General features: G+C 35.8%; 1 protein-coding gene across 11 annotated transcripts in view; it reads right to left on the bottom strand.

The window, feature by feature from the left end:
* The window catches only part of LOC124165782 (homeobox protein extradenticle), a 380,934-nt gene that overhangs the window by 6,284 nt on the left and 350,873 nt on the right, over positions 1-23,777 (bottom strand). For 4 of the 11 annotated variants that reach the window (XM_046543278.1, XM_046543284.1, XM_046543280.1 and 1 more), the window contains 5 exons: positions 19,446-19,581; positions 18,245-18,341; positions 16,525-16,632; positions 14,087-14,247; positions 10,123-10,173 (listed from right to left, as the gene is read on the bottom strand). In XM_046543278.1, coding sequence (XP_046399234.1) covers positions 10,123-10,173; positions 14,087-14,247; positions 16,525-16,632; positions 18,245-18,341; positions 19,446-19,581 — 553 coding nt within the window. Of the gene's footprint in view, positions 1-6,680; positions 6,747-10,122; positions 10,174-14,086; positions 14,248-16,524; positions 16,633-18,244; positions 18,342-19,445; positions 19,582-23,777 lie in introns of all 11 variants that reach the window. The other 7 variants (XM_046543286.1, XM_046543285.1, XM_046543288.1 and 4 more) reach the window with 5 other exon arrangements.

Here is a 23,777-nt window from a genome sequence, read left to right on the forward strand (position 1 = left end):
GTCGGAGCATGTGAAAATAGTCAAAGGCCAGCCTTGGATCTTGCAATGGCACCATCATTGCTGTCTTTGTGTGAAAACGGCTTCAACAGAAAAAGGCAAAAATGGCGATATGATATGTTCAGAACAGGTGAGATCGGCTTTCATTAGGGTAACAGTGACCACAGGGCAGAAGAAACATGAGGTACCTCTAGCCACAGTCTAAACTTCATTATCATAAGGAGAATAGTGGTTAAAACCATATTTCAAGGCCCAAATAACCAAATGATATGGTCAAAAATAGCCACATTAGAAGGCCAGAGAAATTATATTTCCTTCATTTGGCAAACAGTAGCGTTTGGGTAGCAAGAAACATAAGGTACTCCAAAACCACAGTCCAGCATCAAAACAGAAGAGGTAATGCTGGTTTTAACCTCACATTAAGGCCATAATTATCATAGAATAACCATATAAAAAAGTCTAGCCATTTGATAAGGTTGGGGCAAACACGTTTCCTTCACTTTAGCACCAACAGATGCATTTAATGGAGGAACAGAATAGGAATCTCAAAATCACATTGGAACACAGATTACTGGTTGAAGTCTTGAATCTTTTGTAGTCGACAGGTAATATACATTATAGAAGTAAATAATTTTAATGCGTCCTGTTTGCAAAATCAAACTGTTTACCTTAATGTAGCAATAATTTCACCAAATCATAAAAAAAAACTCCATTATGCCTTGTTATACTATAACTGTAGATGGCAGTCTTACTCAAATTGGGCCCAAACAACATACTGAGCAGCAAAAATAACTATGGAACATACCAGATGCAACAGCCAGGTGCAGATAAAGGTATTATAGCACAAAATAATGATTTACATATTAATTTAAATAAATTATACACTTATGGTCTCTGATCCTAAATATTAATTAAACCGTCATAATGACTAACAGAATAAAATTAAGAACAATTTTTTTCAAGTTATTTCTTGAGGGATTTAATTCAGAATTAGAAGTCTTTGTAAAAAAATATGGTGTTTTTCAAGATCAGTAAATGGTTTTAGATGGAAAAGGGCCAAATATGTTGAAATTTTCATTACCAAAAGAAACTCAGCCAGGCTCTCATGAGCAGAACTTCTAACAAATTTCCAGTAAACATAAAAAATATTATTATTTCTGCCATTACATGCAGTCAGAATGATTTTTCTTTGCCGAGATGTAAACAAATGCCAACTTTTTCCCCAGAACAAACAAAGAAGACAAACACCAAAAATCATCATCAAATCCAGAGCATTATTTCAAGACTCAAGATTTTGAAAAAAAGAGTGATTCATGAGATTACTACCATAATATCTTTTATTGTTGCATAATGAAGATGAAATAAAGATTCAAGGCTCCAGCAATGATAATATACACAATAGTAAAACTTAATAGATAGAATGCTTAATAGATAGTTTATCTTATAAATTCCTGCGTAGGTTTTATCTTATATATCATACCAGTTTATCTTATATATAGGTGCCCATGTCCCTTATGATATAATTCAAGTTTATCTTAAAATTAAGTACATACTTTGTACTTTCTTTGGCTGGTAATTCAATTAAGTATGCAAAATAAGAGTTAATATCACTCATATAAGTTATCCATTTCTAAAATAAAATTTCACTACTTTTCTTCCATGAATCGATATATATAAGATTCCAAGTTACAAGACTGCTATAGAATATTTTATTTCCCCAAAATGTCATCTAGAATTATTATATTATAAATTTCATATTAAATTTTTCCTAAGTTTCACCTGAATGTGAATATGATCAGCTAAAACACTTCCTATGATCATCCTTCACACTGAGGATAATTTTATTGTAAAAAGTAAAAATATGAAAGACCAGGGCATTAAATACATGAAAAACTGCCACTTCCTTAGAATAAATGGTGATGAGCTTGTGGTATTGCTTCTATCATTGTGATAATGCATAGAAAGTTAATCAATACACCATATTTGTGCATACTTAACATCTACCCATTACCTGTAAGCAAGCAGTCATGATAGATTTCAGCCATTCATCATTACAAAGCGTTAACTATTTTAGCTGTGTAAAAAAAGCGATGATAAGGCCAGCAGAATTACTATACTAATATAGACATGACAGATTTATGCATGAATGAATCTATAAATGGAACCGGAACACACAACACTTAAATGCTGACGTAAAATGTGATTTTGTAAGCGTTAAAAATGCAAGCCTAGTTTCAGTAAGGCAAGAGCATAACTGAATCTTAGCAAGAAATTCATTTGTCATGAATGCTACGATGATTGGACAACAGTTTACTATGCCCCCAAACAGCAGCATAATAATATCTTTTTGATATCATTTTATATCCATTACTATCACTTACACATCTAAAACAATAAATTTTTTTACCAAATTGATATTTACCAATTATATAATTTTGATCTAAAGTAGGTATCAATACCACTTAAATAGAAGTCATTTCGTCATCAGTGTCTGAAAACAGCCAAAGTTTGGCCAGTTAGGTACTATCACTTTAAAAGGTGATAGTACCTAACTAGAGGAATTAGCTGGTCTTAATAAAGCACTTAATTTGCACCATCAAGACAAATAAAATTGGCAAAAATACAAGCATGAAAGCGACTGTTAGTAATTTTATTATTGATACCATAGATCAACTGATCACTCCTCATTAAGGAAAATGATTTCATTATACTCTAGATATTCAATTGCTAAGCTACCTTCAGTATTGACATAGTTCAGAGCAGTGGCATAAATAGTGGAATATGCTTTGGGGGGTGGAGGGATGGGATTGGCTGGGGTGGTGACCCCCTCCAAGGCAACCTCCAAGGGGTCTGGGAATATTTTTGAAAAATGACATGCCTGGAAATACATTTGACATAAATTTGGCAATAAAAACTTAACTTTAAGCAGATGCAGTTATTACAAGTCAAAACTAGACAATACTTTTAAATATTTTTTTTTCTCTGAGGCTTTGGGGGGTGGGGGATCCATGACCCCACCCCCATAGTTACGCCACTGGTAAAGAGTACCTTGGTTATACATTTACTGAAGGTGCTGTGATGAGGTTCCCACTGATACATCAGTAATAGCTTTTCTGATTGTTTTATTAATCCACCTATTTTGTCTGAAAGTAACCCCAGTAGAGAAGAATCGAAAAGGTTGTAAACACATCACGACATAAATTCTGTCTTTAATATCTCAATCTATCTTGTTTATGCATCATCTACTAGTAGAAAGAAACCCTGGATAGTGATCCCTGATAGACCTGTGAGTTGGTTTCTTTGTAATCCAACATTTGGTGACAACAGTAGTACAGAAGAATGTAAATATGAGCAGAATGGAATAAGTTAAGAAGCCTCATAATGTATCACATTCACAAATGTGAACAGCAAGAATGACTCTTTACTCAAAGCAGCAAAAGATGAGAATATTTCTGATATTTGTGGTTCAATGGAACTTTTAAAGAAACACCACAGCAAATAATCAAAGCTATACAGCTTGGCTTGTAATGGCCAAATGGAGCTGGAGAACATAATGCAGAAGCACTTGGATAAGGAATTAAAGGGAGTGGATGATTGCCTACTCCTATTTCACAACTGAAATCTACCATTGAAAAATTGGAAGAAGACAGTCAGTCAGTCAAAGAAAATATCTTCATAATCAGGGCTACTAAATACAGTAACAATAGTACATTCAAACCCTATCAGTAGCAGTAAGAACAGTTAGGAGGAGAGTTTAAAGAACTTTTGGCATGTGGCTGCACCAGAAAATTCACAAAGATTCAACCATTGATGCCAGACACTAGTTCCAACATCACCTGCTCGTGACACTTCACAGTTCTGTAGCCAGAGAATTGGCTTTTTTTTTCCTGCCACAGGTGTAAATTACACCACTGCAGTAAATTGATCAGGCGATAGGCACTGCTAAGAAGATTTTTCAGTGGGAATGCACATCAGAGAACTGTTGAGTTTGATGTTTTAGGTTTACACAATTCTTTGATGAGCAATTAGATTCCTTTAGTTTTATTCCCCAAATAATTTGAGTGAGATATTAGAGACCCAGATGCATCACAGCTGAAAAATGTACATCATTTGGCATTTCTGCTGCAGGAATCATGTTTGATGAAAGACATTCTCTTCATTTGACAACAAAATGACACTGTGAAAAAAGCCAGTAGTCATAATTAAGGAGATACTCTTAGCAATAGTGATTCTAGTAGACCAAGTACCTCGAAATATTGTTTTGAAAGTTTGGTGCACAACATATACCCAGAAGGAGAGGGTGAGATGCAGGTGAATGTAGCAATTTCAGGTTTTGGCATTACTTCACCTGTGGGCAAGTTGAATGCAGGAACTAAAGAGCACATCCATACACTTGCTGAACCTTTTTTTCCAACCACATGTAACAATTAGGACGCACAAGTGCACTCACCAATGCAGGCATTTGAAGGCAAGAAATCTTCAGGGCACATTTGCCTAGCGGAGATGGGAAATGTGATTGATGCTTTGAGATTTTAGACAAACAATTAATGCGTGGTACCCTCATAGAAGTTCTATGGATTAATGAATTGACAAAAATAAAAATTGAATTGACTGATTTAGACATTAATGGGCAATATACCAGGTCAATCATTCAATGTCAGTCCAATGCTGATAATGACTATTCTCACCAAGTATTTCCAATCTGTGGACACTGCACTGCATTGAAATATCAAATCCACCAGAAAATATACATAGAACAGACAAATATTTGCGATTTGGCTGGTCTTGGTGGTGGCACGGTAAAGTCCTTGCCTGTCAAACTGAAGTTCACTGGTCAAGGATCCTCAAGGGGAGGCTGCCCTTATCCAGAGCTCAGATGTTTATGATTTGAAAAAATCCTAGCAAAAGGCGTCACTATGCTCTTTACTTGGAGATAAATATATACATAAATAAAATATTGTTAGGACATCAGAGAAATGCTGAGGAAAAGATTTTTCCATGTCCAACATCTTGAATGATTAAATCTTGATAAGAAATAGTGACAGTAAAGGAGTATTAAGATGGAGGATATTGTATTGGTAGGAAGTGAACAAGCGTGGAGCTTGGACTGGCCTCTGGCTCGAGTCCTATATGATGACATGATTTTCTATACGAGTCCTGTTTGATGAAAAATGATGATTTCAGAAATATAATGAATTTTCTATTAGGTATAACGAAATATGAACAATCAAAGAGTAAGAAAATCTGAAGAGAAATACATAAGGACCTCAAATTAATATGAATACCATCTAAATAAATAAGAGGTTTTAAAGCATTTATTGCAATGAACCTAATAGAAAGAAAAGTAACTATTCTATAGGGAATATTCTCTTGACCTAGACCAATGGATCACTTCACACAGTGCAACAGATTTTAGTTAAAATGATTGTGAGCTAGGAGCATAAAATATTCAGGATAATTGCCCCAACTAAGTTACAATACAAAGGGAAAGATTGAGCAGAGCATTCAGAATACATAACTGAGAAAGCAAAACAGTCAAAAGCCAGCACTACAGTGCCAATTTGATAGTTTTTGTATGTGTGTTTTCAAACCATTTCATCAAGGCAATATAGTTACCATTAGAGCCATTAAGGGCATACCTAATTAGGAAAAAGAAACGTGATGAGGAATATCATAATAAAGATAAGAATAACAGTTATTATGAAGGAATTTGGCAAATCTTACAGACAAGTAAATGACTGGAAGTAAACCACTAGTAAACTCATATTTTCCCACTGTTTCAACTTATTTCCAGACAACACTTCTAATGCTTACTTTATCTATAAAAAGTTCAACTAAGTAGTTAATTCTTCTTTACAACTTCAAAATAATATTTAATTTCAGGATTAACTAAAAACATAACCCAGCCAATGGATCAACCCATCACATACCCCTCAAGCTGATAGCTAAGCCCACTGGCACCTAAAGGGTTAAACTTGTGTGCTTTGAGTATGGTAAATAGCCCATGCTGCACATAGCATACGCATTGTCAGGGTAGTTTACCTGGCAACTTCCAAAACTATTGATTCTCTATAGTTAGGGTTAAAAACAATGGAGATTTATATGAATCTTGAGATCGAATTGTGGTGATGTATTCATGAATAATGAGTTTTGTGCACATAAAGCAATTTTGCAGAGAAAACACTGATGTGCTGAAAGGTATGCATGTGACCACATATGAGAGATGAATAGGTTTCTGATGATGAATAGCAACTTAGAGGCAATAAACAAATCATTCATCAACATATTTATAATCTGCTCAACCATATTCCACAAGCATGAACAAAACATATTCCTGAGGAAGGATGATTGTATGCTTTGTTAATCATCATCGGCTTCACATGACTTTGGTAATCTCCACTTTGAAGTTCAAATTTCAGTAATAAACTGCCCTATGCGAACTGGAATACTCCTAAACCTATATACCTATGGAATCATAATGGCTCTCAGACCTATGATAAATAAGGAAAAAAAAGTTGATTAATCAAAATACTGCTGACTATAATAACCATCAATTCCTCCAATGTACCATTCTGCGTCTAATTCTTTTAACTTCTATTGAATTCCTGACTTGAGGAATAAAACTCCCTAACCAATAACAGTAAAACTAACGCAAAAAAGAAGTTCAAGGTTTCTTAGCTTACCTATTCATAATCAGAATCGTCAGAAGCAGCATCGTCCCTGTGTTCATCGGATGCAAAACTCTTATTCTGTTTCAAATGAAAAGAAAATTATGAAGCTAAAAATCCACTTAGCAATAAATATAATATTATTTTACACAAACAATCGACTATGGCTATGCAGTTTTCCTTATCAACTGACGCCTTTGAAAAGTTCAACTATTCTTCAAACAATGTTACAAAAAATTATTTTACGATGCCTTGTCTTAATTCTATGAAACATTTAATTTTTAATGAATGTATAACAATTTTCAAAGGAGAGCTATTTTATCACACCAAAGTAATATTCAAATTTCAATTTTATTTTACAATAGGTATTGGAACTGATAAACCGCGAACTAACTGAATTACAAAATATTAGTATCATCCATTTAAATATAAACCACGGTATTTGCTAAGGTCACAAAAAACATTTGTCTGTTTATTTATTTAAACTCTGATCTCAATAGAAGAAAGAATACATCATCGAACATAACATAATGTATGACAACCATATTCCCATAAAGGGAACCTAGGCCCCATGCATAAGAAAGGATTAGTATTACAGCAATTACTTTCAAATAAAAGTTAGACTAAAAAGAGAAAGAGAGATGACTAATTTACTTTGACAGGAAATATCCATACTACAACAAACGCAAGTCAGGAAGGACCTCAAGAAAAAACTTGTTTGGGAACGTTTTGATCCACACTTCCATCGCTACCCCCACTGAGCATAAAGTAGTTGACCAGAGCTCCAGATAAGAGAAATATTAATTCTCATGAATAAACGCAGAAGAAAACATTTCTACATTTTTCAAATTTTCATTCACGCATTCCTTAAGGATACCAAAGGCATATAAGCCAAAAAGATAAAGAGTTTCGTGAAGTAATTCATGCACTTAAGTCTGATCCCTAATCGCTCTCATCATCAATCATCCTTCCAGAGATAATTGCTATAGCCATCACATAAACAAAATATAGTCATAGATAAGTCAGGTAATAAAAACATTTGCCAATAAAAGTATACGGCATGGAAGGGATTATAGGTTTTAAAAACAATGAAATCATCCCTGGTGCAAATGGAAATTTAGCAATCTATGTTAATTACTTGCAAAATCAATGAAACTTATTAAATACTGAATGTGTTATTGGTAATATGAGATGAAGAGACAAAGAAAGATCACAGACCAAAATATAATAAAATAAACTATATTGGTCTTCAGAATGCAGTATCTTATCCTCAAAGTGTTTCCTTAACAACATCACCAAAATTATTGCAAGACGTCCAAAAAAAAAGCCTTTAAAAAGAATGACTCTGCTCACAGGGTCAAAAATCTATGTAAACATATTTCATACAAAACACATTTACAATGAATTATGATTTTTAAAATAATTATTTTTGCTGAGAATAAAATATTGTTTATGACCACACCACTCTTATGAATTTACCATTAGTTAAGTGGATGAAACAGCAGTTAGTAGAACAGGACATCAAACATGGTGGCAGAGAATTGAAGTATAGATAATGTGTCAGAAGTAGCAGATGAAGGATAGACAATATTGGCTGCAAATATTACGAGTGATGCAATGATTGACTTGATAGAAATAGAGATAACAATACTTTGATAAAAAAAGAATAAGTTAATAAACAATTTAATGAAACATTAGATATAAATTATCTGGACCCAAAAATCCAGTGTTGCTAGATTGCAGGGGATGATGGTAAGCTATCTGCCTCCGTTTTCATGCTATGCAGATTATGCAATACCAAGGAGGAGCCCTAAAAAAAACATCAGAGCAAGGATGCAATTTCAGTCAAGAAATTATTTTCTAAGGAAGAAAAGTTAGGAAAATTTAAGTACATATTATGCCAATTCTACTCAAATACCACTTAGCTAAATATGTACTGATTCACTGAACACCAAAACTCAATGGAACACGACTGTGTGAGTTATGCATATCTATGATATCATATTGCTTACAGCAATGCATTGATGAGAATTTTTTGAACTACACAGTAAATATACCTACATGTAAGTTGTATTTTCATAAAATAGAAAGCCATGAAAAATACTGTGTTGTTCAGTTGTCTCCCTTTCATAGGATTAAAGTTATAAAAACATTTAGATTTCACTCCAAAGACTAATTATTCATGGAAAAGAAACTATTGCTAACTATTTATAAGACTGAACACTTCTTCTCTGGCATCTGTCAAGTGGCTACATCCTAGAATTTTCTTGAGGGTTGGTCTGAGGAAAAGGGAGTGGTAGAGCAGGCATTACATGGGAATGTTTAATGGACTACACTCAAGACACAATGCATTCATCTACTAGTCCTCTTATGAGTGGCATGGGATTAGTCGCCTACATTCTCCAGGTGGGAAGAAAAATAAGGATTTAAAATCTAAATAAAAAAAGTAACAAAGAATTTGAATCAAATGAAATTTGAGTGAGGGCAAATTTTTAAAGATATGATCCAAGTATTCTCGGGATTATGGTAAACTTTTAAATACTACTGGCAGAGAATCTGTCAATATTCATGATTGACAAAACAATTTGAGTGAAGTTTGGAAAAATTCTACTTTAAATGTATGTATGCCAGAAATATGACATCTTTTTTGAGTTTTCCATGCAGTTTCCATGGCCATGTGTGACGTAAACGAACAGACAAATCTTAAGAGAAATTAGTGCTTCTAAGATGAGCTGCATTTTCAATAATCAACTACAACTCTGCAATTCAGATTTGACACCAGTGTTGATCATGAAAGGCACAAAAAATATGTATCACAATCCAGAAAATATTGATTCAAATCACCAAGAAACTTAAAATGACAGCTGTGGGTCAGAATGAGAGCTTGAAATGCAAACAAAATTTTTGTGTTCTAACCTTTTAAATTTAAAATAAGTCCTCATAAAGATTCTTGAAAATTAAAATATGAGGAAATAAAAATAAATGGAATTAATAGAGACATTTGAATTAATAGACTCCCAAAATAGAAGGCAGAGAGTTCACTTCTCAGAAATTAAGAACAATAATTTCCAAATACATATTTGCCAATTTTACGGAAATAGCAAAATCTAATTCATGACAAGATATTTTTATTTTTCCAAAAAATTTTAATTTTAGTACAACAAGTTTTACCACTGAGCGGTACATTACTAAGCAGAAGAAATAAATAAATGTACCCACAGCTGTGAAACATGCTGTAATAAAATTAAAACTCAATGGAAAAGAACAGATCTCTAAGTATGAATACAATTAACTTCCACAAAATGAAGCCTGATGTGGTAAAACATAAAAATCTAATTTTTAAATCATTTAGGCACCAACATAGGCAACATCTTCCCATGCCAAACAGAAGAGTCCACACCAAGAGACAAAACACAGAAGATTTGAAAAAAATATGAATTTTCTGAATTTCTCTCACCTGATGCATAGATGGATCATATCCCATTCCACTACCATCTGAGTAGGGAGGCTGCAATCATATGTAATGATAAAGGAGAGAAAAATGCTCCATGAGAAACTGATGGAAGTATGGCTTTTGTGATGACATTGAAATATTTTTGTTGTACTAGATCATACCAACAAAGTTATGATTTGTTTAGCACTAGACCTACATTACTAGGAGTCACAGTACCATTCAACTGGCAATAACCATGACCAATGCAACACAAAAGTGATTTGGATTTGCTGCAAATTACTCAAAAATTGCATCATAAAAGTCTTACTGGATTCTGGATATCCCACTAAGAATATTCAGGACATTCTGGGCAAATAGAATAAAGTTTCGCAGGAACTGCACAAATGGAATTTAAGAAGATGACAAAGAAGTGTAACCTTCACAATAAGTCACAAAGTGTTGACTTCTGATATGACCACCAGCATATTTTTACCCTTATGCAATAGAAATCAATCAAAATGTCACAAATTTTTGCCCAGGTAGATAAACAATATTTATACCAAGACTAAGTTTTTCTATGAGTGATAATTATGGACTTTTTCATTAGAATTACAGCCAGTAGGGTAAAAAAAGTAAATTTCAGTCAGCTACACTTTTCTTTTGGTTATTACCAATTCGGCTCTTGGCTTCAGTTTATCATTTCCATATAAGTTTCACAATAAACTGATGGTTTTTGCTGTTTTTATTTAAATAACATGAAATAATGCATCAAGTTATCTTACAAGTGATTGATTACATAAAATTATCACTCTTTTTGAATCACGTACTGTAAAGTATGCTTAAGAAAAGTTTTCAATCTGCTGTTTTCCAAGTTTTGTGCATATACTATTTTGATTGCAATTTTTTTTTGCTTTGGTTCCCATTCTGGTAAGTACATACTAACTTCGAATGCATGTACATGGGTGCAAATCTACACTGAAGACAAAATTTGCCATTAAAAATCATTTGGATTAGCTGGGATTTAAACCAGAATCTCCATTGCTCTTCAATTTGCCATGGAAGGAGATGGCTTGGTTCACTAACTGGTATCACTCTGGTAGCAATTCCAAAATCTGAGTTTAAATTCTGGGTATGCCAAACAAATTTTTCATCCTCAGCCCTAGGAAATATTTAGGGGCTTCTGGACCCATGACCAACTTTCAGAAGATGGTCTTTTTCAAGAACTGACCATGAAAAGTATATCAAACAGAGTTAGAGGATAAGATGTAGGAGTTGAACATGCAGGTGCATGAGAGAACATGGCCAAAACCCTAACTGATTATGACAAGACAAAATTATGTACATGAATAAATAAAGATAAAAAATACCAAAATCAGAAAGAGAGAGTGGACACTATGGAAGAGATCTATTATATGAGCAAGAAGCCATCTATCTTAATCATCCCTGAGAAGAAGCCTGCAATGGATGCATATGCTAAAAAAGCAAAGCACCCAATGCATCAGCTTCTAAAGAATTAACATTGTTAACTGTCAAATATAGTTCTTGGCAGTGGCACAGTGAGGTGGGGGATAGGGGGGATAAACCCCCCAGAACTGAGAGAAATTTTAAAATTTAATTAATATTACTTAATTGGATAAATATTACTTACATAATTGTGTAAGGATTAATAAGACATCCCTCAGAAAGCCGTAAAACTCACCATTTTGAACCATTAATCTTAAAAATTTTCTGGAGGAGGGCACCCACACCTCCCGTATTCCATACCCCCGCAGTATTAGCTGCTCTTAAACCCCCCCCTCCAGGGGCGGATCCAGGATTTCTTTCTGGGAGGGGCACAAGCAAGGCCGTATCCAGGATTTTGTTCAGGGGGGGGCACAAGGATACCTTGTTATACAAAACGAACGAAATTATAATGGGACCGTATTAAAAATCTATCATATTTTTAAGGGTCTGGGGGGGGCACGTGCCCCCGTGCCCCCCCCCTGGATCCGCCTATGCCCCCCTCCCTCCTAGCCTTAATTTCTAGCTGCGCGCCTGGTTCTTCAAACCTTCTAAGGCAGAGAACTGTTTTGGAATGGGTGAGGAATGGAATAGGGAGGATATAAACCAGGGATAGGGTAGACTCATGAAAACTCTCCACCACTTATGAGATTTGAACCCAGGCCCACAGATTGGGAAGCCACCACACTGGCCACCACACAAATGCAAACTCCTTGTGGATCATTATTTTCATAGCATTAAGAAACACCAAAGTGGATAAAGCCATCAGTATCATTCATGTGTCAAGATGCTCTATGGTATAAAACACACTGGCCTTGTTTAAAAATATGGCAGGCACTAGGTATAGTTGAAAAAAAAACTACCTACTTCTGATGGGAAAATGTTCTAAGGTCCTGTCATTACCTTTATCATATACATACATACCATATAAGTTTAATCCAATGATAATGGCTAGCAGAGTTAGTATGTAAATATTTCAATCAAGGTATTTAAATAAATTAACTTAAAAAGAATGAGTTTAAAACATTACAGTCCAGCCGCCGAGAGTTGTCCGTTAACAGCTAGAAGGGGTAGGGGGCAACGTTGCCAGGTAAGAAAGGGAAACGCCCACATCACATGTAAACAAAAGGGTTCCGTGAAGAAAGGAGCCAGAAGGGACGACGAGCGCGAAGGATCCAAAGGAAGAATCCTTTGCTTTAGTGATTCAAATAAAGGGCTTGTTTTGGTGGCTCAGGCTTGTTTCAGTGCTTCATATGCACGTGACAACGTTGTATGACTAGGCAAGGGTGTGAGGTACATTTGGGAGACAGCGATTGGCTGCAAACCATTTTGGCTCCTTTTAAAGTGCCATCAGACAACTCTCGCCAGCTGGACTGTAACTCAGTCACTAACATTGAAACATTTCTCAGCAAAAGCCAACACTTGCAAGATCACAGATAGCTGTCTTCAAGTCTTCAACTTTTTTAATTAAGAATATTTTTCATGCAATAATCACTAAAACAAGGTTCATAAACAGGACAAGCTACAGAAATGGCAAGAAAAGAAGAAAACTTCATTATTTTTGGAGAGTGTTAGAGGCTATTTTCGTTAAGATTGCATCTGCTGTGTGGGATGTGACCAAACTCCGTGCTCACATTAATTTGGGGCTACAATAATTTACAATCCTTTCCCCAAATGTGCTATCAACTACCATGAGTGTATAACTAGAGTAAGCCACAAAATTTAATTCTCTAAAAGTTTCAAAAGAGAAGGGGAAGGCAGATAACTTAATTGGCCAAAGAACTCAGCCTAAATTCAAGCGATCAGTCTCTGAACGGTAAAAAAATGCCTTCAATGTCATGCACTTAACACGTTGCGTACGGATGGCGAGAATTCTTGTCATTTTTTTCCTGAACATTCCGGAAGGATGATGAAGATTCTCGTCATTTAGGTGCGTCAACCTAAACAATTTTAAAGCGTACAATACGTCTTCGTTAGTACGTTTTCAGTTGTTGTTCGTTATTCATAATGAATTGATGGATCATAACGTTTGATTGGGTAAATTATATTCTAAACAATAGCTAACCCCGGTACGCAACGTGTTAAAAGTAGATTAATCACCTTTCATGCAACTTATAGGATGTAAAAATCTACATACACCTTCTAAAAAGAAAATACCAACTTTCTAATGAAAAAATTTGAGATTCAACACAAAATAATGAAAATGATAGTGAAATTGATTTCTGCTGAACCAGCAACCAATGGGTCAGCAGATGATGAAATTAAATGGACTGTAGAACACAGCCTCTCTCAACCATAACCCCCATCAACTCAGACGTTTCTTCAGTGCAGTTTATATGGTCCACAGATTTTCATTCACCGTCCCAGGTTGTATAGTATGTCACATAGATAATTTAGAGTTGACAGTATATCTAACTAGACACAATGTCCTTAAAGACCAGCACAGGTCATGCACATTCCAATAATAATGGGATGTGGGAGCACTCACCTGCGATTGGCCCATGGGCGATGGGTTGTAATCACCCCCATTGATGCCCATGCCGTAGCCCATGCTGTCTCCACCACCACCAGGAGGAGCTGGGGACATTAGAGGCGCTGGAGTGCTTGCCCCTCCGCTTCCTGGACCCATGCTATAGGGGGAAGCACCTGCTGAGAGTAAATTTAGATACCGATGAGGAAAGGCAAGATAAGACGACCCAAAATAACCAGATGCCAATTTACAATAAGCACTGCAAAGAGATAATGAACCAGCGTTGTCATTGTCTGTCCTTCATCAAATAATATAACTAAACAAAAGATACCCAAGAATGGTGAGTAATGTATTAACCCACTAAGTGCCTCCTACTTGGAGAGAAAATTTAACACTTCAGAAAAAAAATTCCAGCTATGTCAGTTTATGGTACCTACATCCACACGCTGTTTTTTGTTTTACCATTTTAATGTCCATTGTAAACCACATAATTTATCTTCATATTTTATTCAAAAGTTTATATTTGCTGAATAATCATTAATTTGAATAATTACCCGCCTCAAAGCCAATAAATATGTTTATGGCTCATTTCCACTGACATATCAACCAAGAAAAAGCATATATATTGGCCCGCAGCACTAAGCAGCACCCTCTTGGTGCTCTCTTAGAATTACTCAGGTTAGAAATTTTAGCATTGTACCCCAATTTTAAAAAATATTGGTACAAATCACACTAATTATGTATCTTGAAATTTTACCAACAATTCATCATCACCAAACAAAAAATGTACAGAAAAAAAGATACAAAATTTTAGATAACTTTTACCACCAGAAAGCACATCAAAACTCCTTTTCAAAGCAGGTAAGATTGAGAGAAGTGAAGTATGTAGTTACTTTAATCATTGTCCTACACCTGAGTCCAGCACAGAGGTTAGGAAGGCTAAGCTTCCTTATAATCCATAAAACCATTAAATTAAAGGGGTTTTAAGGAAAGCTGGATTTTTGCAAAGAAAAAAGCCATGCAGGATCTCACTTAAGCCTAAATATGTTTCACAATTCTCTGACTTGTAGATTTCCTATAAACTGCAGATTGCTATTACATATGTAACATTCTGCATTATAAGGTTGAGTTGCAACTATTTCCAAATATGCATAATGAATATGTATCTGAATCCTTTCTTTATTGATTGCTAATCAGTATAGTGAAATTTAGTAATTTCCTACATTAATTGGCTTTCGGACATACATTTCTTCAGTCCATATTAGCCAATTGGCAGCTCCATCCATTCCTTTCACTGTTGTAAAAATTGATATTCCCTGATCCAATTGTTCAACACTAGAGTGAGTACAGAGCACACTAGAATCTTTAATCCATTGATCCAATTGAATCTTGAATCCATCAATACCTTAGTTATAAAATGAAATCTATGACCCACAGTCTCATCTGTTTTTTTTAATGCCATTTATTAGTAGCTGTATTAATGGCCAGCAAAAGCAAACAGTTGAATTTTTCAGAATTAAGAATTTGAATGTACCCTCCTGTTCAAAAAAAGGTAAGCATCCAAGAGCTGAATTATTTTTTTAAGTTCTGAGTTGATGCTAATTTGAAAGTGCAGTTGAGCCCCACCTCCATCCAGAAGCATAAACAATCACAGGCCCACTGCCATGCAAAAGCCATTTTAGGCCCTCTCCTTCAAAATAATGACCTCAGGACTGGTAGAAGGGTTTTCAGATGAAAATTGACTACTTCCAAGACTGCCATTTTCAAGTACTATGATGTGGCATGATGAAATAAATTTTTTAAAACTCCTATGATAACTGGTAGCTTCCAGTTATGTAAAACATTTGATATTAGCCTTAAAACTGTGAATCAATTCACACTTTCATGTTGTTCAGAGGTAAAATATATTAAGCAGCAATGAAGCATCTCAATCTCTCAAGGCCACAAAAGCCCTATGAGGGGAGAAGGACCCATGAAGGTTTAAAAGTGATCCTTTGCATTCAAAAACTCATGTAAGCGCATAAATGTATTACATTAATTACATGGTATTTTCAAATGAATATAAATGATTTTGAAGTGACGGATGCAAATCAGGAAAGCACTTTTAAAGAACTTGAGAAACTTAGTGATTAACCTGGAAGCTGAAACTTTATAGACATAGGCATCTCAAAAATAAAGTTCTATTACACTTACTGTCTAGGTTCTAAGGTATGTAACTGGTAATAACACTCCACATAAGTGAAAATAAGGAAGCCCCCTGATTCAAGTTCAGGTTGAGGAGAATAAATTTTTCTTAACAGAAAATTTACACTGCACAGGGCATATCCCAAGGATGCAAACCACGCAAAAAAGGTTACGGGGAGGTTAGCAGCAGGTTGCGCAGAGGGGGTGAGAGCTAAAAGGGATAGGAGAGGGTGCATTCAGGAGAAGAGGAGGGGGCATGGCGGAGATTTTACTTTGGAGGGGGAGGTGCGGCCGTGGGCTGCTGTGCCGTCCACTGTCAGAGGACCCTCGGGCAGGAGAATCCTTGGCCTTGTCTCGGAACTGCGTCCACGGCCGCACCTCTTTAACACCAACCGCCAAATGCAAAGAAAGGCCGTGAGAGAGCAAGAGAGAATGGTGGATGGGCAGGAGGAAAGGGCTCCATAGGGTGCAGAAGGGGAGGACATCGGGAGGAAATGTAGATGGGAAAGCAGCCTGAAGGATTGGATGATTTTTGGTAGCCCATAGCAAACATCGCACGTATCCTAAACTCCTCTTGATGCATTGCCAACCAATACGATTGGCAGAGTATTAACACTCAAACATACGTTATCAAATGCAGCAAGCAATTATTCGCAAAATACAAAACCTCAATTCATTTCCTGAGGATATTTTATCTCCATATTTTATGTTGCATGGATAGATAACCTCTCTGGATAGAACATGCTGCAGCACTATGCTCGACAAGCAGATTTAGAACAATTGCATCATTTTCAAAAGTTATGCCGCTATTCATGTTGGCACAACTGTATATTTTTAAGTGAACTATACTTCAGTCTTAATCAGCTGATTCTAACTTGATTCAGCAATAGCCACGTGAGCTTTGCCTAGACAGCAGCAGAATGAATATGTTGCTAAACATCTTTCAAAGCATAAACATCAGAACTTTTATCTATGGAGTTCAACAATTATTTGACTCCTTAAGAAGGAGTTGCTGGATGAATCCCTGCTATTTTCTCACATTGGACTCAGTGGAAAGTGTAAAAGACCAATATTTGAGCTTGATAGCTTACTACAGTTGGTGCAAGATGAATTGTGTATTTTAAGAAAGAAAAATTAGTATTTCAAGCAGCCACAGAGATACAACTCCAAGACCTACAAGTTCATAACTTTTTTGATTTAAAAATTCTATTTAATCTAACTTATCACCAGATTCCTCCAATTCATCCAACATTTATTAAATACTCTAAATGTAAGTAACGAAAAAACTGGGAGAATATCCTTGATTTGCTTGATCCAGCATGCCCTTGTCAATTATCATGATGATGAGGTAATGCCCCTAATACATGGATAGCCATCAAAAATCCTCATTCATGTCCCTGAATTTGAATCTTTAACGGTTTTATGTACCATACTTCCTATGATTTCACCTATTTGATCAAATGCACACTATAACAAACCAAAAGCTTCATCATAAGCATACATCATCTGCACATGTCCCCAAAATCTTTGGGAATATATTAAAAATACATATTGAAGATTTTTCTAATAAGATTGTGTGAAATAATGATGAGAAATATAATACCAGCACCATTTCATGCTTCCACCACATAAACCTTCCCTCCCACTTATTAGGCTGAAGGACTCAACATTAAGTTCCAATGGCAGAGAATAATTACCAAACATTTTGAGATCATCAACCCCCATATGAAACCAACCATTAGCAATCCAGAACTGAGTGAACATTTGATAAAAAGAGAATGTACAGAAAATTGCAGTTTTTTTCTATTCTGTACATCATGCATGTAATTGGCAGTATTATCCTTTAATTGACAGCACTTTTTGATAGCCATTGTAAGTTTTTTCAAGCATGGATTAGGAAAAATTTCCAATATTTTGAGAAATAATATATGGTGATAACATAATTTGGGGCAACAAGTCCCAGGATTCCCGACTCCCCGCCGATTCTCCTACCTGCTGCCTTCTTTGCTGCATAGAGATTGGCTTCCTCCTGAGCCTTTCCAATGTTCTTCTTGTATCGTATCCGCTTATTGCCAAACCAGTTCGAAACCTGAAATACAAATATTTTCTTAGCAACATAAAGATCTAAGTTATGCCAAGCAGAGCACACATGAGTGATAGAGAAGGGCAAAACCAGAGGGGCCAAAATTGTCTAAATTTGAATAATATGCCCTACGTTTCCTGACAGATGCAATTGCCTCTCGTCACCAAGGTTATGCACTGCATTGGAGACAAACTAATATTAACCCTTAACCAGAGACGTGCGGTCTGAGAGACCGCTGCGTTTATAAAATTATGAACATTTAAGAAATTGCTATTTCAAAATATCTATGATCCTCGTGAGCATCATAGTTTTGTATAAAAAGGACATAGCACACTCACAATTACTCTTAAAATTTAACGTTCCTATTATTCACTTCTGAAAATTCGCAACTGAATTTTAGTAGCGGTCTATGAGACCTCATGTCACTAAATTGGAAAAACCAATAAACGCAGGTGGATATAATTCAAAAAGTTGTTAAAAATTCCTAGTGATTTTTGAAGAATAATAATAATTAATAATTTGTATGGAAGCATTTTTAGTTGCATAACGTGGATTATTAAGTACTTAATTTAAAAAAGTATGGTAATAATAACAACTCAAGTGTTTTTGATATCAGTTTTTTCATCCTGTATCAAATAACAATTTTTACTGAAAAAGTTGTTTCCAATTGGGATTGCATAATATTAAATATATAAGTTTTATAGTAGTTGAGAAGTCAAAGAAACATTAAACTAAGCAATAAAAATGAATTTGCAACGTTTTACAAATTTTTGTTTTATTTCGGTCTTCCAGACCGCACGTCACTGGTTGCGTGACAAGAATTGCACGTCACTGGTTAAGGGTTAAGATTTGCTGATGGTAGTCCCTTCTGAGCTATGGGAATGCAGGGTCATAGCCAGGATTATTGGCATTATAGACAGGTTGTAAGGTCTGGTAACAAGTATACATTACTGGAGAGGAGTATAATGAATACACTTGTAAAATGCTTGTAGTTCAAGTTGCCCAGATCAGCCAAGTTCATTTTACATCAAAATTGACAGATTTATTTGACAAAATTTCAAGTTTTTCGCCACAGTAAATCCACCAATCTCTACCTATGTATCCCCTCACCTGTGAGACTGTGATGCCACACTTGCGGGCCAACTCTTCTTTCGCCTCCTCCGAAGGATATGGATTGCTCAGGTGCGAATAGAAGTATTCGTTCAAGATTTCGGATGCCTGCTTGCTGAAGTTTCTCCTCTTCCTCCTGCGTGATACAAACATTTAAGAAGACCAACATGGTGATTTCAGGACACATGGAAAAAAGTCAAAAAATGGTATTAGCATTTATTTTTTATTTGATTTATTTGTTTACGTCTATTTCCCCAAAAACAGCACACGGTGGCCTTTTACATCAGGGGAGTCTGACAATTAAAAAAAATGGACTAACAAAAACACCACAGTCTGGGCCAACTACCCAGGGGGGACTCAAACCCCGAACCTTCAGTTTGTCATGCAAGGACTTTACCCCACCAAGGCCAGGCAAAGAAATTTATAGCCAAAGAAATTTCTGAACAATGCTATAAAAAATACAAGGGGCCAATATACTACAAAGAGAAAAAATCTCTTCACTTTAATCATGATGCATCATGAAAATAATCCATTGGAAATTAAAAATACAAGACATCGGACTCAAACAATTACTGCTCCTCTCCTTCCACTATATCAATCATTGGATAGGAACTCATTTTTTATCATCTCTTTTAGAAAATATGTACTGGAAAAATAACTTATCTCAACTATGCAGCCAAGACGATCGACAGGAGGGTAAAAAACTAATAGTAGATGAATGAAGACTAGCTCTATGGCCTCAAATTTGATATGAATAGACAAACTCAGTTAGTGCTCCATTGCTGTTCAAATTTATATGATGATCTATGCCACATATTTAATTATTTGTACTAATTTATCGCTTTACCACATGTAAATTATCTCCCGTAAAGATGAATGACTGAATGAAAAAAAAATTGCATTCTTTCCTGGTAACATCGAAAAATCATGAAAACGATCTGCGATCAAACAGCTATATTCAAGCCAAGGGGACTGCATAGAAAAGGTCCAATTCCATCCCATAGAAGGTTGATTTCTGTTGCCAATTCAGTTGCATTTTAATAAGTTGTTAAAAAAACTTCCATAGTGTGGCAATGAGTGCAATGGGATCCACTTATTTCCACTAATTTGTATTATAATACTTTTACTTGCAAGGAATAGCATTTCAAAGTTAAGAATTTCATTGATCACATCAACTAAAATGTAAAATTCTCCAATCACAGTTTTTGTTGCCAAACTCCTCCGAAACGTCTTGACCGATTCCCATGAAATTTTGTGCGTATATTCAGTAGATCTGAGAATAGGATGTTAACTGGAATGGGCCATGAATCATTTCCAAATTAAATTCATGTAAAGTCCATTATTAATGCCTGCAGACCTTTCCTTTTGCATATTTAAATTAGTGGTCACATTTAGTTGTAACATGTAGCATTGGAAAGAAAAATAAACACACATTATTATTCTTGCAATCGATTTTCGTTTTTTACATTAATTACGGTGAATTTTGAATAAACATTCACAAAAATGATGAAATTTTAGTGTTTTTGGCTCACTGTCCTCATGATGACCGTCAGTATTGTTTATGTTGTTGACAGGGGACTTGGCGTCATAAATATCTATTGATAAGGTTTGCGATACCAACGAAGCTGTATATTATCTGGCAGAATTTTTGAACTCATTGGATTTGCCAGGCATTCCACCACACCTTTTACAACTGAAGGTTGAATCTCCAGTTATTTTGTTTGGAAATTTGAAGCCACCATGGCTGTGCAATGGTACGTGATTAGTCATTAAAAAATGGGTGAAAAACGTTGTCGAACCATTTTGAATGGTAAGATCCAAGGAGAAGAAGTATTACTACCACGAATCCCTACTATTATGACAGATGTGCCAATTGAATTCAAACGGGTTCAATTTCCAATTAGATTGGTATTCACAATGACAATCAATAAGACTCAAAGCTAAACAATGTCTGTTTGAGTCTTAGATTTGGGGACACCGTGTTTTTCACAAGGACATGTTCTCGAGTGGGTAAACCATTCAGTTTGTTTCTGTTAGCTAAAGATGGAATCACTAAAAATATTGTACACTCCATTGCACTAAGTGATTGATAATTTTTCTTTTTCTATTAATCAAAATTTGTTACAGAAATGTAATTTGAACTTTATTGATTAAGATAAGAAAAGAACACTGAATTAAAAAAATTAATGTTTGGTTTTTGTTAATTTTTTTGGGTCGTCATCTTTCACAGCGCCCCATACTACTTCAGTTATATACCACATCCATAGGCGGATTAACGGGGGGGGGGGGGCACATGCCCCCCTAGATGCTAAAAAATTGGCAAGATTTTTAATACAGTTATCATAACGTTGGTTTAATTTTGTTTACAGAACCTCAATCATTTAATTTAATATTAATAACTTTCACATCGAAATAAAGAGAATATTTTATACAGTAATATGTAGCTGTATTTTATTTTAAATATGAGAAGACCTATCAGACCCTTGTACCCCCCCCCCCCCCCAAAATATTCCTCGATCTGCCCCTGACCACATCCCCACACACTTACAATTATTATTTAGTTATATTTTAATTGAAATAATTTACATGGAAAAACAAAATTTGATGGGTCAGCTAGTATAGTACATAAATTTCGCTTGGCACCCCTAATTCGACCTTATTTCCCCGTGAAACTCGGGTCACTTTGTCCGTCAGTGACACGGTTGGCGACTTTTATAAACCCATTTAAATGCGCGATGGTTGACAACACATTTAGACTAAGGATCATCTTTCGTAATATTCATGATTCACGCAACCACCTTTCCAAAGCTTCGATTATCGGCCACTAGGTGTCACACACGTTGTTTAGATTCGCGAATATCGCACCGAGAGTGGTATAATTGCATTGAATAAAAGCGTAATCGGAGGTAGTTGGACCCGGAATAACGGACACCGTCGAAGGAAATGAGAGAACGAAGGGACGAAAAGAGAACGCGATAAGGACAGAAAATGGGAAAAAGAATTTCGAATCACCTCTGTGTGGCACATTTGAAGTTTGACGCTTTCGCGACGGCAGTTGCTACGGACCCAGGTTTAACAATTCCATATTTAAATTTGAATATTTTAATTAAATTTTTATTTAATATTTTTTGAACGTTTCTCCATAAGTTGACTGGCGCCACTTATTCTATTGAGCAAAATTTGACTTTCCTAATTGTTGTACTTATATATAATTTTATTTTCCGTGAACTTGAAGATCGAAATAATTTGCAGTGCCTATCTTCTAGGATGTTATTACTCTCTTATAAGGTTTCATATAAAGTATTTTAAAGCAAAAAGAACGAGAATATATACCTACGTAGTTATAATTCCTTCTACACTAGGGAATGAAGCACCGAATTAGAACAAAAAACATATTTTTCGCAATACAATTTTTGATTGAAAAGTAATCAAATACATTAGTTACCAAACTACTATAATTCAATTACGTGTCCTAAGATTAACATGGAAGTCATATTTTGTAAGAGAGCAGAGGTGGCGCCGTTGCATTCGTTGCGAAGCTGTTTTAACCCATTGTACGTGCTTTATGATCATTTTAAACTAGGTATCGAACGCCGAAGAAAGAATTCCCAAGCCGATAAAGCATATTACGCGCATAACGTGGCAATGGACTGAATTAAAGAAAAACGGGAGGTAGATGGTCCCTCCGGAACAACGGAGAACGGCGAAGAAGGCGAGAGAAAGAAGAGACAAAGAGAGAACGGGATAAGGAATGAAGATTGGAAAGAGGATTTCAAAACAGAAGAAGACGAGGGTTGCGAAGCCGCAGTCCATCGAGCCAAAATGTTCTAAAGGAGACCCACTTATCGCTCCCTTTTTCTAAGTCTCGAGATTCACGAGATATGATAATTTATTGAAATGAGAAGGGGTCGAAAGAATCTGGTGTCTGGGCGAGCGAGGAGCTGAGCCTTGGAAGTCGGTAAAGACTGTGCTAAAAGGAGGAAGAGGAATAGCAAAGACGGACGCGGTCCAACGAGATGGGAACAAAAGAAGTGGAGGTTGAAAGAGCACGAGAAGAAGAGAAAAAGGTAACAGCTTACCTTTTCCTCCCAGGAAGATAATGAAAGCCTCCCACAGAGGAGCCCAATTAGGTAGGGAGGATAAACAAGGCTGAAGAATGAAACGGAAGGAGCACTTCGCAGGACGAACGCCGCAGCAGGATGCAGGGGAAGTGCATACATTGCGCCATTAGACAATTGCCGTTTGGCGGGAAAATCAATGGCGGCCATTTAACGAATACAGACGAGGAGAACTGTTAGACCGCAATGAGCTTTCTTTAGTTTGGTAGCAACG

Source organism: Ischnura elegans, chromosome 9, assembly GCF_921293095.1.
Source record: "Ischnura elegans chromosome 9, ioIscEleg1.1, whole genome shotgun sequence".
Lineage (NCBI taxonomy): Eukaryota > Metazoa > Arthropoda > Insecta > Odonata > Coenagrionidae > Ischnura > Ischnura elegans.